This window comes from Mustela lutreola, chromosome 2 (assembly GCF_030435805.1).
Source record: "Mustela lutreola isolate mMusLut2 chromosome 2, mMusLut2.pri, whole genome shotgun sequence".
NCBI lineage: Eukaryota > Metazoa > Chordata > Mammalia > Carnivora > Mustelidae > Mustela > Mustela lutreola.
Window position 1 is genome coordinate 113,676,628 of NC_081291.1, and position 14,416 is coordinate 113,691,043.

At 43.2% G+C, this 14,416-nt stretch overlaps 1 protein-coding gene across 15 annotated transcripts in view; it reads right to left on the reverse strand.

The window, feature by feature from the left end:
* Positions 1–928: 928 nt before the first annotated feature.
* The window catches only part of LPP (LIM domain containing preferred translocation partner in lipoma), a 652,084-nt gene continuing 638,596 nt past the window's right edge, over positions 929–14,416 (reverse strand). For all 15 annotated transcript variants that reach the window (XM_059163155.1, XM_059163153.1, XM_059163152.1 and 12 more), the window contains 3 exons: positions 13,379–13,557; positions 7,383–7,503; positions 929–4,437 (listed from right to left, as the gene is read on the reverse strand). In XM_059163155.1, coding sequence (XP_059019138.1) covers positions 4,309–4,437; positions 7,383–7,503; positions 13,379–13,557 — 429 coding nt within the window. In that variant the 3' untranslated portion in view covers positions 929–4,308. The remainder of the gene's footprint in view (positions 4,438–7,382; positions 7,504–13,378; positions 13,558–14,416) is intronic.

Genomic DNA, 14,416 nt, shown 5'->3' on the forward strand with positions numbered 1-14,416 from the left:
AAATGGAAATCTGTCTTCCTTATCCGACTACAACCAGAGAAAGACCAAAAACAATCACTAACAACATTCAACATCACCTCCTGGCATAAAAGTGTTTTCTTAATTCAGGAATCCACAAGGTCCTTCCAAGAGACAAGGAGAAAAGAAACATTATTAGAACCCATTAAGATAAAGAGTTTACACTTCTCTGGATTTTGTTTTCCTGTCCGATGAGTGTACTTGGAAATCTGGGAGATGATTACTAACATTATGGATGCTCCAGTGAATATTCGTAGTGGCGCAGAGACTCTAAAAATAAGGCACATATACATGTTGCTCTCGGACTGTCTCCCACGAAAGTGCCCTGAGAGAGCGATCTCAAGAAAGGGACTTCAGGCACATTTTGTGGAGGTATATCTTTTTCAGCCTACTGGCTTCCTACAGATGGCTAAAGCAGGGTATGGAACATGCTGTCATATTTCATTCATAACACACATGTACTGTAGCTCCAGGCAACAGATGGACAATCACTTGTTTAAACTACAAATGTGAAATACTAAGGTAGCATGGCAATATTTCTAGAAATGTCTATGAGAAAAAGAAGCCTTTCCAAGCCAAGAGGAGTGGTGAGAGGCTGGGAGGTCACATCAGTGTTTCCCTGATCTCCCTAGCAGCTGCCATAATTTCCCCGACACCCTTCAAAACGTGATGATGGAGGGATCAGGGGGCAGCCGACACAGATTTGACAAGAGAAGCCCAAACCATATCAAATAGAAATAACACTGTTATCCCTGGCTGGTTCACATTAATAGGATTTTTACTAACTAGGAAAACTGTTGGAAGTTGTGTTTTCAGAGACCGGTCTATATTCAATAAATCCTCTACTACAGCCCTCTTGTCAAAGTGCTCTCTGTCTTCCTCTGAACCCAAATAAAAACACTTGTTCAAATGTAGTTAGAATTTTATAGACTTTAAACATCACCATAAACAATTTTTCAGAATCTTGCGTGGTGAGGAAACAATGATAGTGTTGATAACTCGGCTGCATGGGTCAGCAGACAGCCAATGAAGTAATCTTGATCAGAGAAGTTGCCCCTACATAAACAGTTTAGCAATGACAGGGAAAAAAAAAACCCACGTCTTTGAGCTGCTGAGATGTCCAGCATCTCAAAGCCTCGGTGCCTTATGCTGGGACACATGACTTAGTTGTGAGTTTCAAATGCAATTTTGATTGCAAACGAGACTTCATGTTGACTCAGTGTGAGCTAGGGATCCAGACAGTAAAGGAATTTGATTTTGGAATGGTATGCAGAGCCCATGACATAGTGGGTTTCTTTTTTCCTTTTCCACGTCTCTCATCACACCGAATTACCAAATATTTGTGTTCTTGACAATTTTTTAAAGCTGTATAGTTTAACAAACTTTCTCTTATATACTTTGATTTTTCTATTATTTATGAATTTAAATAACAATCAAGACTCTACACCAAAAGACAAAATAATTATAATTGTCAGGTAATAGTGATCTTTCTGTCTCTGTTATAGGCAAAACTTAACATAACTAAAACACTAAAGAGTGATTTGGCATTAGTTTAAACCAAAGGATTAATAGAAAAGACAAGAAAGCAATATAAATCATATACTTAAGAAATCCTGGAACAAAATAACATAGGATCCTTTCCTTACTCTATCTTGTGAAAGAAAAGAAATCTGAATCTAAATATTTCTGCATATGTGTGTGCACATTCATTATTACAAAAGTATAATAAGTCTATATTAAAAAGAGATTTACTTTAAAACTCTTTGGTAAAGATACTCTGAGGTTATGTGATAAAATTGTACTATAAAGACTGAAAGCCACCAGTATTCTGGCAATGCCACAGTGATGGTCTGTGACAGCATTTTCTTATAACTCTCTCTCTCTTTAAAATGTTTTGGCTTGTAAACATTTAGTTACACAAGGACTTAAATGTAACAAACAAGTAGATAGAATGTTATTGCATTTTTAGGGTATAAATATTTCATACATTTTCCTCTTTTGGCAAAATTCATAATAATATGATGGTGCTTCAAGAGATAAAATCCATCCCTCAATAAATTGGGCTTTGGCCTAAGCACAATTTCCCCCAAGTATTTCATAGAAAACAAATTGCTGAGGCAATTCAAGCAAATTACATTATCTCTCCAATTGTCTAATAGTTAGTGCTTTTTGAGGTCATCAGCAAGTCTGATCTTGGAGGATGGAAATTCAGAGATATAGTCACTACAGTATCTTCAAATTCACATGCTGCCAAAAATGAATCCCATTGTGTTTCCCATTAAGAAAAATATAAGGCCAATGATAAGAGTAGCAAAGTAAGGAAAAGCAAAGTTTTCCGAGAAAACTTTGCGAAGTCCCAACTTTGGTGGTCTCTTTGGATGACCAAGGCAAAAAAAGCCACACATTCACTTAGGTGAGCTAATGGCCATAGGCTTAAGAATTTCTTATTGAAAAAGAAAAAGAAAGAAAGAAAACTGAACAATCATTCCTACTAAAGTAAAATCGATGTAACTGGAATTCCTGAGGCATGGGTATAATTCAAAACAGGCACAAATACTTTTTAATTTCTGTTTTGAGGGTTAAAATTAAAAATTCAAATAAAAGTCAGACAAGAAAATCAACTTTATCACTTAATCATGAAAAAGGTATTTGTGGACTCAGGAAAGGGTGCATAAGGGAATGTTAACTATATTTGTTATATTTGATTTCTTAAACTGGGTGTTATGTATATAGGGATTCATTATATTATTATTTATATTTTGTGTATACTTAAAATACTTCATAATTTAAAAGTATATACTTGTGGAAGATTTGAAGAAACGTTTAAGAAATCTCAATCCAAAATACTCGATTAGTTTACAAATGGCAACCTGCTGTTACAAAGATGGGCGTCTCTCTTTAAAAGAAACAAGTTAGAACCCAAAAGAAGGGTTCTCTAGTTGGCAAGCAAGCATTTCAGTGCCCAGTAAGAGTTTGAATAAAGATTCTAGGCAGAGACTCTGCATATTTTTAGCTCAGAAAGGCAGTTGTTTTTTTTTTTTTTTGTTTTGTTTTCAGAGATTGTCTTTGAAAAGTGTGGTATAAATGTCACATTCATGATATGAACACGTCTCCCGTGATATGCAATTTGAGTTGCAGTGGGATTATGGGAGTGATGAAACTGTGGTTTCACCATTTTTTCAAGCTTTCCTGTCGTTTTAAAGTAAACTAAACTAAACTCCACAATTTTATTTTGTGTGCTCTGATTTGTCAGGCAAAAAGGACCCGGGCCTGGGGCGGGGTGGAGGCGGTGGGGGGAGGAAGAATAGGCACAGTTCTTTACAACTGTCTTCCCCCACAGAAAACTCAACTTTGGTAGTTGTGTTTGGATCAAAAAACAACATGGCAATATTTCTGAGATGAAAAGCGGGACAGTATTGTAAATGTAATGTTCCAGAGAAAACAAAGTTTGTCTGAATTATGAGGTCTAGGTAGCACGGAAAAGGGAAATCTTAAGACGGAATGGTGGGATAATAATAAGCTTTTCAAAATACCCCCCAAATGCTTTTTTTCCCCTGCATTCCTTTAGGAAAAAAAAAAAAGTGAACTTTGGATCTCTCTCATCAATAACTGTTTTCAAATGAGCCCTGACCACTGGTCACTACAGATTTTGAATTTCCAATCAAATTTGGTTACCAATTAAATTTGGGCTTATTTTAACCTATGTAATTTACAGCTTAAATTCTTTGTGGCCTCACATATACATGGCACACTATTTTTGCCCCCAAGGGGCATGACCGGTTTAGAGTAACAGAAAGATGTACTTTTTAATACACAGAAAAAGAGTGGCTATACTTCCTGTTCACAGGCCACGTGGAACTGACAGGACGGACCCTTCAAGCCTAAAAGCACCTGTGAGTTGGCCCGACTCACCCAAGAAAAACTGCGTGACAGCAAATACCACACTAAAAAAAGCCATTCAACCAGATGCAAAGTGAAACAAACATAGGGATTAAAAGTTACAGGAATGCAGAAGTGAATGGGATGGAGTATAATCCGTGCAAAAATGTGGAAGTCCTTGGGAACAAAGGCCCATCAAGGTCCTACATGATTAAATGTGAAATGTGTATTTGGTGAGAACGTTAAAAAAAAAAATCTCATCATCTATGTGCTTCTGAAGAAAGGTTAATATTAGGGGAAGAACAGAGACCATCTCACGGCTTGATTGCCTTTCTTGTATTTCCCATATCTTTGTCTTGTGCTTCCTTCTTCTCAGTGCCCCCAACTAAGCAGCTCAGCAGGCAGCTGTATTTAGAGGTCGGTGCTGGCCTTGGCGGTGAGCACCCTGATGCGGGCAGAGTTGCAGGTCTTACAGAGGATGTGTCCATCCAGAGGGTAGCAGCCTTGGTTGTCGCCTTCGGACAGGAGACCGCCACAGTCCTGGAAAAATGGAAAGGATGTAAGAAACCTGGAAACTAGGAGTGTGAGGACTGCTTTCCTTAGCTTTCCGTTTGACGCCTCCATAACGCGGTCACTTCCTACCTTTCCTCTTCCTGTACCCCTCACCGGACCCCTCCGGTCCTTCCCCAGGATACAACATACCATCTGGAACTAGGCCGAATGACAGATTGGGGGCATAAACACAAAAAGGGTAAAACGAACCCCACCTCCCACCGTCTCAGGTTATGTCACAGGAAATGCACATTCAAGAAGAGGAGAACCCAAGGGTCTGGGACCTCAAGGAGTAATTTTGTTCTCTCATCCAGGCAACAAAAACAGCAAGAACAAGAGAAAATAAAACAAGAGGAGATCCCTAACTGCTAAGTCATCTTAACACTTGATCACGAGTCTTGGGATCTCTCAAAAGAAATACACAGGCGCAGGGACAGAACTCCTGGGCCGTTTCTGGGCAGAAGCAGGTCTGGAGAGGGCCTGCTTCCAAGCAGAAGGGCCAGCCCTAGGCTCCGCATCCTGGCTCCAGCTGTTGCGAGAAAACAAAACTCTAACGTGTGCTGGGAGTACTGGTTTGCTGCACGTTCTGAGGGAGACAGTGTGGTGTGGGAATGTGTTGGACTGAGAGCCGGCCTCTCCCGGGGGCGCCCCTTAGCTCTGCCTTGGTGTCACTGAGAAGAGTTCTTTGCGTGTCCAACTCACCAAGCCTTTGGGAGGATCAAAGAGGAAACTGGATGTGAGTGTACTTTGAAACAAATGCAGGGAGCACCAGAGCTGGGAAGGATCAAAGCAACGTCCTACTGTCAATAACACCTCTGCAGCTCCATTTTGGAAAGTGACATGTAACCGCCAAATGCCGGCCCTTACTTTGGGAGGACATGGAAGTTTCTTTGAAAAGAAAAATACAGGACTTCCTCTGGCCATATGTGGCCCTCGCTCACTTCAGCAGAAACTCTTCTAAAAGGCCAGCACCATCGCACACGCCCTGCTGCTGCTGTCTGTTAAGACAGTCGGGAGGTCACTGGTGCTCCCGTCTGTATGTGGCTAACGATGGAATGCGAGCTCAGAAAGGGCAGGGCTGACAGCAGCAGCAGCAGCAGCAGTGGCAGCAGGAGCCAGGCTGACTCCCCAGAAGCCAGCCTTGCCCCAGTGAGCAGCCATCCCGCTGCTCTAGGGGCACCCGGGACACTGTGCGTAATGGAATTAAATGAACTCTTCTCATCGCGATAAAGAAAGAAGGGAATTTCATAAATGACATGGCCATAAGCATTTAGTGAGCTGACCTCTACGGTCACCTGGGCACCGTGAAGAGCCCAGAGTCAACCACAATGTTGGCACCATCAATGCCCGGACTCTGGGAACCCAAAGGGGCCACCTGGGGTATCCAGTGCACCCTCCTCGTTTCTGTAGAGGGGGAAGTGAGGAGCAAAAGGGGACATGATTTCTCCAGTGTCATGCGGGGTCTGAGACAGGACTAGAATGATGGTCTGCCCTCTTCTAATCCAGTACTCTTCCCGGGCTATAGCATTGCTTTGTAAACAAACAAAAAACCAACTTCACAGGCCTTTAAAGCACACTTCATTTTTACTGCTCTCATTTCATTGGGAAGGAGGAAAGGCACCTTTATGCAACTCTGGGCACAAAATCCCAGGCCATTTAAGGTCAAAGCCTATTGGTATGCATAGCAAGTGTGTGGGCAGTGTTGGGAAGCTTTTCTTCTTTAAGCCTCAGTTTCTCATTCTGTAAAATGACCTCAAAGGCATCTATCAGCTTTTTCACACTTATGAATCAGGTCGGTTTTAAGGCTGGAGGTGGCTGTTCCTCCGTAGTCATAAAGTCTGGCATGAAAGTTGGTAGATTACCTTTTCTCATGTTAAGGACACAGACACAGATGCAGCTTGGGCTCTAGGGCAAAACAAAGAACCCCACATCAATCAGGTGGTGGGTTTCAGCTAGAGCAATGAGTGGATCGAACACAGTCCTAGAGAGCCGGGGAGGCCCCATCCCCAGTGTCTTGGGAAGATCACCCAGCAGGACGAGATGAACCACGGGCGAGGGTGTGGTGGTAAGGCAGTTCAGGCTCTCCTTCCCAGAGGGAAGAGGGAGCTGGTAAGTACCGTCCTCAGATGAGCTAGTAAAAAACAAGAAAATGGCTTCAAAGAGGGGACTCTGCATAACTAGAACCAGGATAAGAAAACATTTTAAAATCACTTCCAGTGCCCTTTTGATATACAGATTATAAGGGAAGGACTTGTGTGCTTTGCTGTAGAAATGACTACATGCCCCTTGGGCAAGAAGCCTTCCTTGTCATTTTCAGCCTGGATTATGAGCCTCTTATGTGTGTACCCACAGCACCTGTGCGTACCTCTGTGGGGCCCTTCGCAGCCGCCTAGCCTGACCTGACCTGACCTGACCGCCTGTCATATATGCTCAGTCAGTGCCTGTAACGCAACCAATCTCTGTGACTTGGAGCACCAAGCTCCTACTGCTTTGAGAGGAGTTAATTTTCCTCCTTTCCCCTGAGTGAGGTTGACTCTTCTGTCCCACAGAAGTATCAGAGCCATGGTTAAAGAGCAGTGTAACAATAATAATTATGGTAACAAGAATACCATTTGTCCCTAATTTAGCACTTTGTGATTTACAATGTCCTTTAATACCCAGTTTTGCATTTTAGTCACTCAGCCAAATCTGAGGAGGTTCCTAAGGATTTGAGTACTTTTCACAGGTGGGGAAATTGAGACTGAGTGGTGAAGTGACTTACCCAGTGTCGCTAGCCTTAAATGAAAGCCCAAGATCTAAAACCCAAGTCCTGTGAACACAGGCATCAGGGGGCTTTCCTGGCCTGAATAATTGCCGTATTTGTGGAAACCCAGCTCTGCTGGGCCTTTCCATGCCTGCCATGCAGTGATGGGGGTGGGGAGCTGACCACAGACCTCACAGCGGTAGCAATGAACATGGAAATCGCGATCCAGAGCCACAATCCGGACAGTCTCCTCCTGGCCTGGGGCTGGCATGATAGGCTCCTTGCACACAGAACATCGGGGGGCAAATTTCCTGTAAATGGAGACACAGGTCTGGTTAGATTCTGACCAATGGGGGAGACCTGGAAGTGAAAAAGAAAAGGAGTTAGCAAAGGGTGAGGACATCTGCTCTGTCATCTTGTGTGACCTTGAGCAAGTCCCTTTCCTTCTCTGGGTCTGCTTCCTCAGCTATCAGGGATTTAAGACTTGGTGATTTGTGGAGGTCCTTCTAAACAAGAACATTGTGATATTTGGTGAGGTGGGGAGTTAGTGCATGAAGTGCTTCTAGGAGCTCCTGGCCACTTGGTGTGTGACATGAAGTTCGCTGGTGGATAGATTGCAAACACAGACCCTGGGCTAGGAAAGGGGCCTGGGACCCTTACTTGTTTCCTTTGCTTGACTTTGTCTTGCTTGACTATCTGCTTCTAGACTTGTGTACTTGCTCCCCAGGCCCTACACAAATATTCTGAGATTGGTAATTGTGTCATTCCCACTTACTACAGCCTCTTTCTCTCAAACTGAGCTCTAGGAATTAACACAAGAAACCTCAACCACACCTTGTCGAAACAGCAGAGTAGCCAGTCTGAATACACCAAACTTGACACCAAACTCACTATGACCAAGTTTGCACTTCCTATGTTTCAGTTGTGTTAAACTGTGGTTTAAAAAGAAAAAAAAGTTCCAAAGCCATCAAGTTCTTTATTCTTTTTTTTTTCTTTAAGATTTTATTCATTTATTTGACAGAGAGAGATCACAAGCAGGCAGAGAGGCAGGCAGAGAGAGAAGGGGGGGAAGCAGGCTCCCCGCTGAGCAGAGAACCCAATGCGGGGGTTCAATCCCAAGAACCTGAGATCATGACCTGAGCTGAAGGCAGAGGCTTAACCCATTGAGCCATGCAGGTGCCCCAAGTTCTTTATTCTTTAGAGGGTCTTAACACTTCCAAAAGGTGTAAACACTTAGACGTGTAGATACGCATACACATACATGTGCTTTTGAGACTAATTGTTGGTGAGGAATCCTAATATTTCCTGATCTCTTACTATTCCTTAATACGATCGAAGGCCCTAAAATCTGTCTCTCATAACAGATTAAGAGGCTGCAAATACAGGCTGTGCGTTCATCTGTATCTCCTGGAAATTAGGGGTGGCATTTGGGAAGGTGTGAAATGAGGCATGATTTGAAATGGCCATGGATTAAAAACTGAAGAGATGGAGGGGAAAAAAAAAAGGACAAACAGACTGAGCGAGCCGGTTTTTTTCATGGTAATGGTTTTGAGATTAATGACGTTAAAATTTATCTATTTGTAGCAAGACTTAAAAAGAAATAATGATAGTAATCTAATACTTTGCAGAGCACTTTATGGTTGTCAAAGCATTTTTACATACATTATACTCTATATGTACATATTAATTTTCTTGGCAGCACCCAAAAGGCATCTGTGTGGCTGCAATCTAAATAAATATGAATTAAGCAGCAGATCAATTGATTGCTATGAAAGAAAAATTAAAAGGATCATGGTACAACTGCAGCAGTAATCAGAGTTGTTATAATTGGCATTTTATGCAAGAAATTTACACCCAGTGGTAAAAAAAAAAAAAAAAAATGCCTCGGACTACCTGATTATTTTTGGATCTGGGTCACCAGTAGTGAAATAAGCAGGCTTCTGGAATCCAGCGTGCAGAGTTTCCTTTCCCCACGCCCATCGAGACTGTAGTCTGTGAGGTCAGAAGCATATCTTGGCCCATCATTGAACTGTGAGCCTGCTCCTTTTTCCTCGGCCACAATCACTTACGTCTTTAGGATAAACTGAATTTGCCTATTTTAGTAGTAATTGTTTGCATATCTTTGGGGACCACTGAACTGTGAGTTTCTAGCGGGCAGGTTTTGCTCCATCTCTGAATCCCAGAAACAACTCCTACGACCAGGGCAAACAACGGAATTTCAGGCACTATCTAATGAAATGAAGCGTCTGCCATATTGCTCTATATAAAGATGTTACTTAGAGCTTCATGTTCAACCTCAAGGTCCTTCCTCTTTGGACCGGCATAAACTGTATTCTCGCTGAGTCATGATTCCTTCCTACCGATTGGCCTCATTTCCATGGTGGGAAAAAACAAAGTAAAGAGACAGGAAGTGGTTTCCACATTTCCCACAGTGTTCTTGGGCCGGCATTTTGAAGACTTTTCTAAATCCCAGGTGGTCTGTTTTAAGGCTCAGCTCACTAAGCAGACAATAATAACAATAATAATAATAATAATAAAACATTTGAGGAAAACAACCACTTTTGATGGTTGAAACAGCTACCATATATTGTGTGCTGATTATGTGCCAAGCCTTGTTAAGCCCTCTGTGCACTTGACCTCATTTTTTAACTGACAGCAACATTATGAAGAAGTAGCTTTTTTTTTTAAATCATTTCTGCTTCATAGCCACAGGAGCCAAGGCTCAGAGTGGGCCGGTCTTCATCATCTTTATCCTGGCACATTTCTGGCAATCAACAAACGGGTGCTGATTAGACAAATAAGTGGATGGGTGTAATGTCTCTGATAAGAGAGCATGGAGAGTGAAATAAAGGATCAACGCAATGAAAGGGTCAGCTAAATAAGCCGGCTTTTCTGAGCTCACTGTCCTGGCACTGGGAATACAGAAATAAACTAGGGCTCCAGCAGTCCTACTGGTGAGGGAGTTCTATATATTTCTGCATTTGTTCTATTAGTCGAGATGTATACATCCTGTCATATTGCAAAAATGCAATAGGTAAAGATACGTAAAACTGGGTGTGTGTATGTATATTCTTATGTATATTCTTTATTACTAACCAGGCTACGGTTAAGTATTAGGTATACCCGATTTACAAAATTCTACAGAACATAAACAGAGAGATATAAATTCATTCAGGGGGATGGGGGGGGTTGAGGTCAGGGAACTGTTCTCAGAGGAGGTGGTAAATGAGCTGGGGCTTAAAAGATGGCTATTTAAGTGAAATGCAAAAGTATGTTTGGTGTCTGTAGTGTGTGTGTGTGTGTGTGTGTGTGGATGCGGGTGGATACAGTCAGTTTGCCAGGGAACTAGTTTGAGCAGTCATCTGAAATAACATATGGGAAAAGAGTGGGTAGACCTAATAGGATGGAGGACTTGGGCCAACCTTGACTGAAGGTAGTTATGCAGGGGATGGCCCATTTACAAGGCCTCAAAAATAGTATTTGGGAAGCTTATTACTCACCGTGCAGTCCAAGACCACCGGGGAGCTTGTCAGAAATGCAGAATTGTAGGTCCCACCCCAGACCTACTGAATTAGAATTTGCAGTTTAACAAGATCCCTAGGTGACTTGTAAGCACATTAACATTTGGGAAGCACTGGTTTAGAAGACAGGATGCTAAGCAGGCGAGATGAATCCCTTCTCATGGGCCTTCTGCATCTCACAGTGACTTCCACTCCCAGGCTGCTCTAGTTACAGCCCAGCAAACCTTCCATGAGTTAGAGAAGCCCTTCCTCACTTTGTGCCCTTCTTTATTCCTGAGTTGTTCCTGCTGTCAGGAATCTCCATTTCTCACTTAAAATGCTCTTCCAGTTCTGCTTCCAGAAGCCTCCCTAGATCTCAGGGCCAAGTGATCTTCTCTGACTCTGACAGCTCAAGCTTCTGCCTCTGCCTGTCTCATTGTGTCTGGCCCCTTCTGCCTGATATCACACATACTCTGTGCTTATTCTCCCCCTCCTCCTGGCAAGCTCCTTGCTGACAGGGGCTTTTCTCTCCATGTCTGTGCATTTTCTACCCCTGCATTTTCTCTCCTTGGATCTCTCTCTCCTTTAGCACTGAGCACATAGAGGGCTCTTTGTAGACGTGGTTGAATTGAATTGAAAGATACCTCCTAAAAGCTCACAGAGTGAGACCAAGAATCAAGGCCGCCCAAAACAGTCTGCAGAAGGAGGTTGTATCCCCCAGTGTACTCTCTCGTTAGCCTGGCAATGCCTGCCCTGGGTGGGGCTTTTAGCTGCTTTGTGTTCTAGTACTTTCAAGGCTCACAAACAGAGTTCTGTAAAATGTATCTCTAATTTTCCTTTGGGAAATGGTGAAAAGATCAAAAAGCTTTCCCCGCTACATACCTGCCAATCATCCAGACAACATTATTTTTTAAAAAAATAATCTGTGTCTTAACATGCCATTGAATTGGCGGTGGAGCTGGGGGCTCAGAGACGGTTCTTCCCTTTTAGCTGCTAAGACTGCTTGTCTGGAGTGTTCAGACCCACACACGTATGTCACCAGACCCAAGTCTCTAATTATGCTCCTCACTCTTAGAAATGAAAGACAAATGGCAGAGATATAAACTTCCATTTGTCAGAATTGATTTCCTGTTTTAATTGGGGGGTGTAATAGATCAGTCTTTTCTAAGCAACAGAAACGTGTGTGCTCTGATTACATCTACCCGTCCTCCTTGGATTAGGGTATGTCTAAGAAAGGAGAGAAACCGTGACAGAAACACACTCCCCATCGGTATCTTTTCACTTCCCTTAAATAGATGCAGGTTTTTTTGTTTTTTTAAATGTGTAATTACAAGCTAAAAATATCCATAACGTGAAGTACAATTTATGCTGTGACTGCCCTTTCAAAGTGAGCCCTTACTTGTCTAATTCAGGTTGAGAATTCCTGCCTCTGGGGTTTTTTTTTTAATTCATTCAGCCTCACGTCTTTTGGTGAGGTTTTTCAATTTCTTTGCTACTTGGAAAGTGGTCAGGAAATTCACTTGTAAAATAGAGGAGTCTCAGGTCCCCAGACTGCCTGTGGCAAGTACCTCCTGATTGTTGACAATCAACAGAGCGATGAAAATTAACCCGCAAGTCTACACATCTGGAGGTCATAAAACGGAGACCCAAACTGGGGAGTCACGTGAGCTTTATCTCTGGGAGAGCTTCAGACTGTCCTCAAAGACCCAGACTGCCCAGCAAGGAAGCCAGAAAGCCTCTGTGCCAGCAGCTTGTAGATCTCCACTGTGGCTTTCGTATCATTTCTAAATATATGCAACAGATCTCATCAACCAATCAGCTAACTAAGAAAGGGGCCAGATAAACAGAAGCAAAACACAAAATTGTACAATTGTCAAGAAAACCCCAGCTATGACAGAGGAAAGAGGGCCCGACGAATGAGAAAACCGAATAAGGACACATTTTTTCCAGGCCCATGAGTAAGTGGTCTTGACCTTGAGAGTCGACTTCCTAATCTTCCTCAAAAGACTCCACAGGACCACATTCATTAATGTTATTAGAAAGTGTCCTGAGGAAGAGAAGGCCTGCTTCGGGAAAGAGGTTATGGGACGATGTGAATGTGTTGCTAATGACAGGAGAATGACCCCCAAATGTGAGGGGCTTGCCCTAGGAAGAGGGAATGAACTGTTCCGTGTCCATTGCCCTCTCCATATTACCCCCTCTCTGCAGACTGGCAAAGATACAGAGGACGGCTCTAGAGAGAACCTTGGACTGTCACACCTGGGGAGCTTTAAGACAGGCTCTGTTCTAATGAGCAGACTGAAAAGCTCCAAGGCATTCAGCAATTTGTCCACTGTAACACATCTTGCTCATGTATAGGCCAGGGAAGTCTACCTTAGGATCCTTCCTCTTTCCAATACACATATTCTGCAGCTGAGTCAACGTTCTTAGTATCAGAGCCGCACAAAGATGTGACAGATCAGCCCCAGGGCAGCCTGTAGGCAGAAACAAGGCTGGAGAACAGCTGGATTAACTGATACCCATTCCTGCATTAGGAGAGGGGGATAAACAAGCCCTTCTTAAGGTCCCACCAAATCCTGGGATTCTGCAGCTTTGATAGAAGAGAACGGATGGCCCCGACATGAGGCTGTGAGAACAGATTCCAAAGGGGACTGGCAGGCTCGAGGGAACAAAGCAGACCGCCTACTTGTGGAAGTCCTCAATGCAGTGAATGAGGCCACCAGCATCCACGGTGAATGGGATCCCATCAAGGCTGCGGTGGCACATCACACAGGTAAAGCAGTGAGGATGATAGGCCTTCCCGGTGGCTCGCAGAATCCTCTCCATGATGGGCTTGGAGCACACGCTGCACTGCTCCAGGGTATTCTGGGGAGGGAAAGAGACAAGCCAGTGTCAGGTTGCAACTTGCTGTGTTCCATGCATGTAGTCCCTTATAGCATGACTAGCACCTTACAGACACACTGGTTCGTGTGCCTATCACAGTACCTGGAAGAAGGCAGAGTGTGTAACAAGGAAACACATGAAATAGATCGAGTGTCTTTTTTTAAATTCACGCATGGAGGTGGTGGCAAAGGATTGTGGCAGGTGGTGGCAGGGAGGTGGTTCTAGGATTTAGAACACACGTCTTCTGACTTCTCTCCCTTTTCTACCACTACTGCAGGGTTGATGGCAAATGTTCCTGTGAAGGCACAGAGAGTAAGTATTTCTGGGTTTGCTGCAGCATTTCAGTTCTGCTGTCATAGGGTGAAAGCAGCTGCAAACAGTACTAAGCAGATGGGCATGACCGTGTTCCAATAAAACTTTATTTACAAAAGCAGGCTGGAGTTAGCTCACAGCTGCAGTTTCTGGACCCCTGAACTACATAACCCAGGTTCTCCTCTGGAAGAACACATAACTATTCTGAAACCCGATTAGTCATCAAAAACCTGGCAGGGTCACCAAGGACCTTAAGATTTTAGAGTGGTCTGCCTGATGACGGACATACACAGAGCATGCCGGGTGCAGAGCCCCATCAGAGCTCATCATCAATGAGGCTACTGATTATTTTAAGCCTTGATTCAAACACCACCTCCAAGTTCAGTGTTGTGAACTCTTGATAGAAATGTTGAATCTAGAGAGGCTCCTGTTATGATAAGTGAATTAGGATAGTCAACTTCTCTGGCTTAAAAAAATATGCTGAACTTTAAAAATGAAAAACAAAAATGCTCCCACAAAAGGATACCAC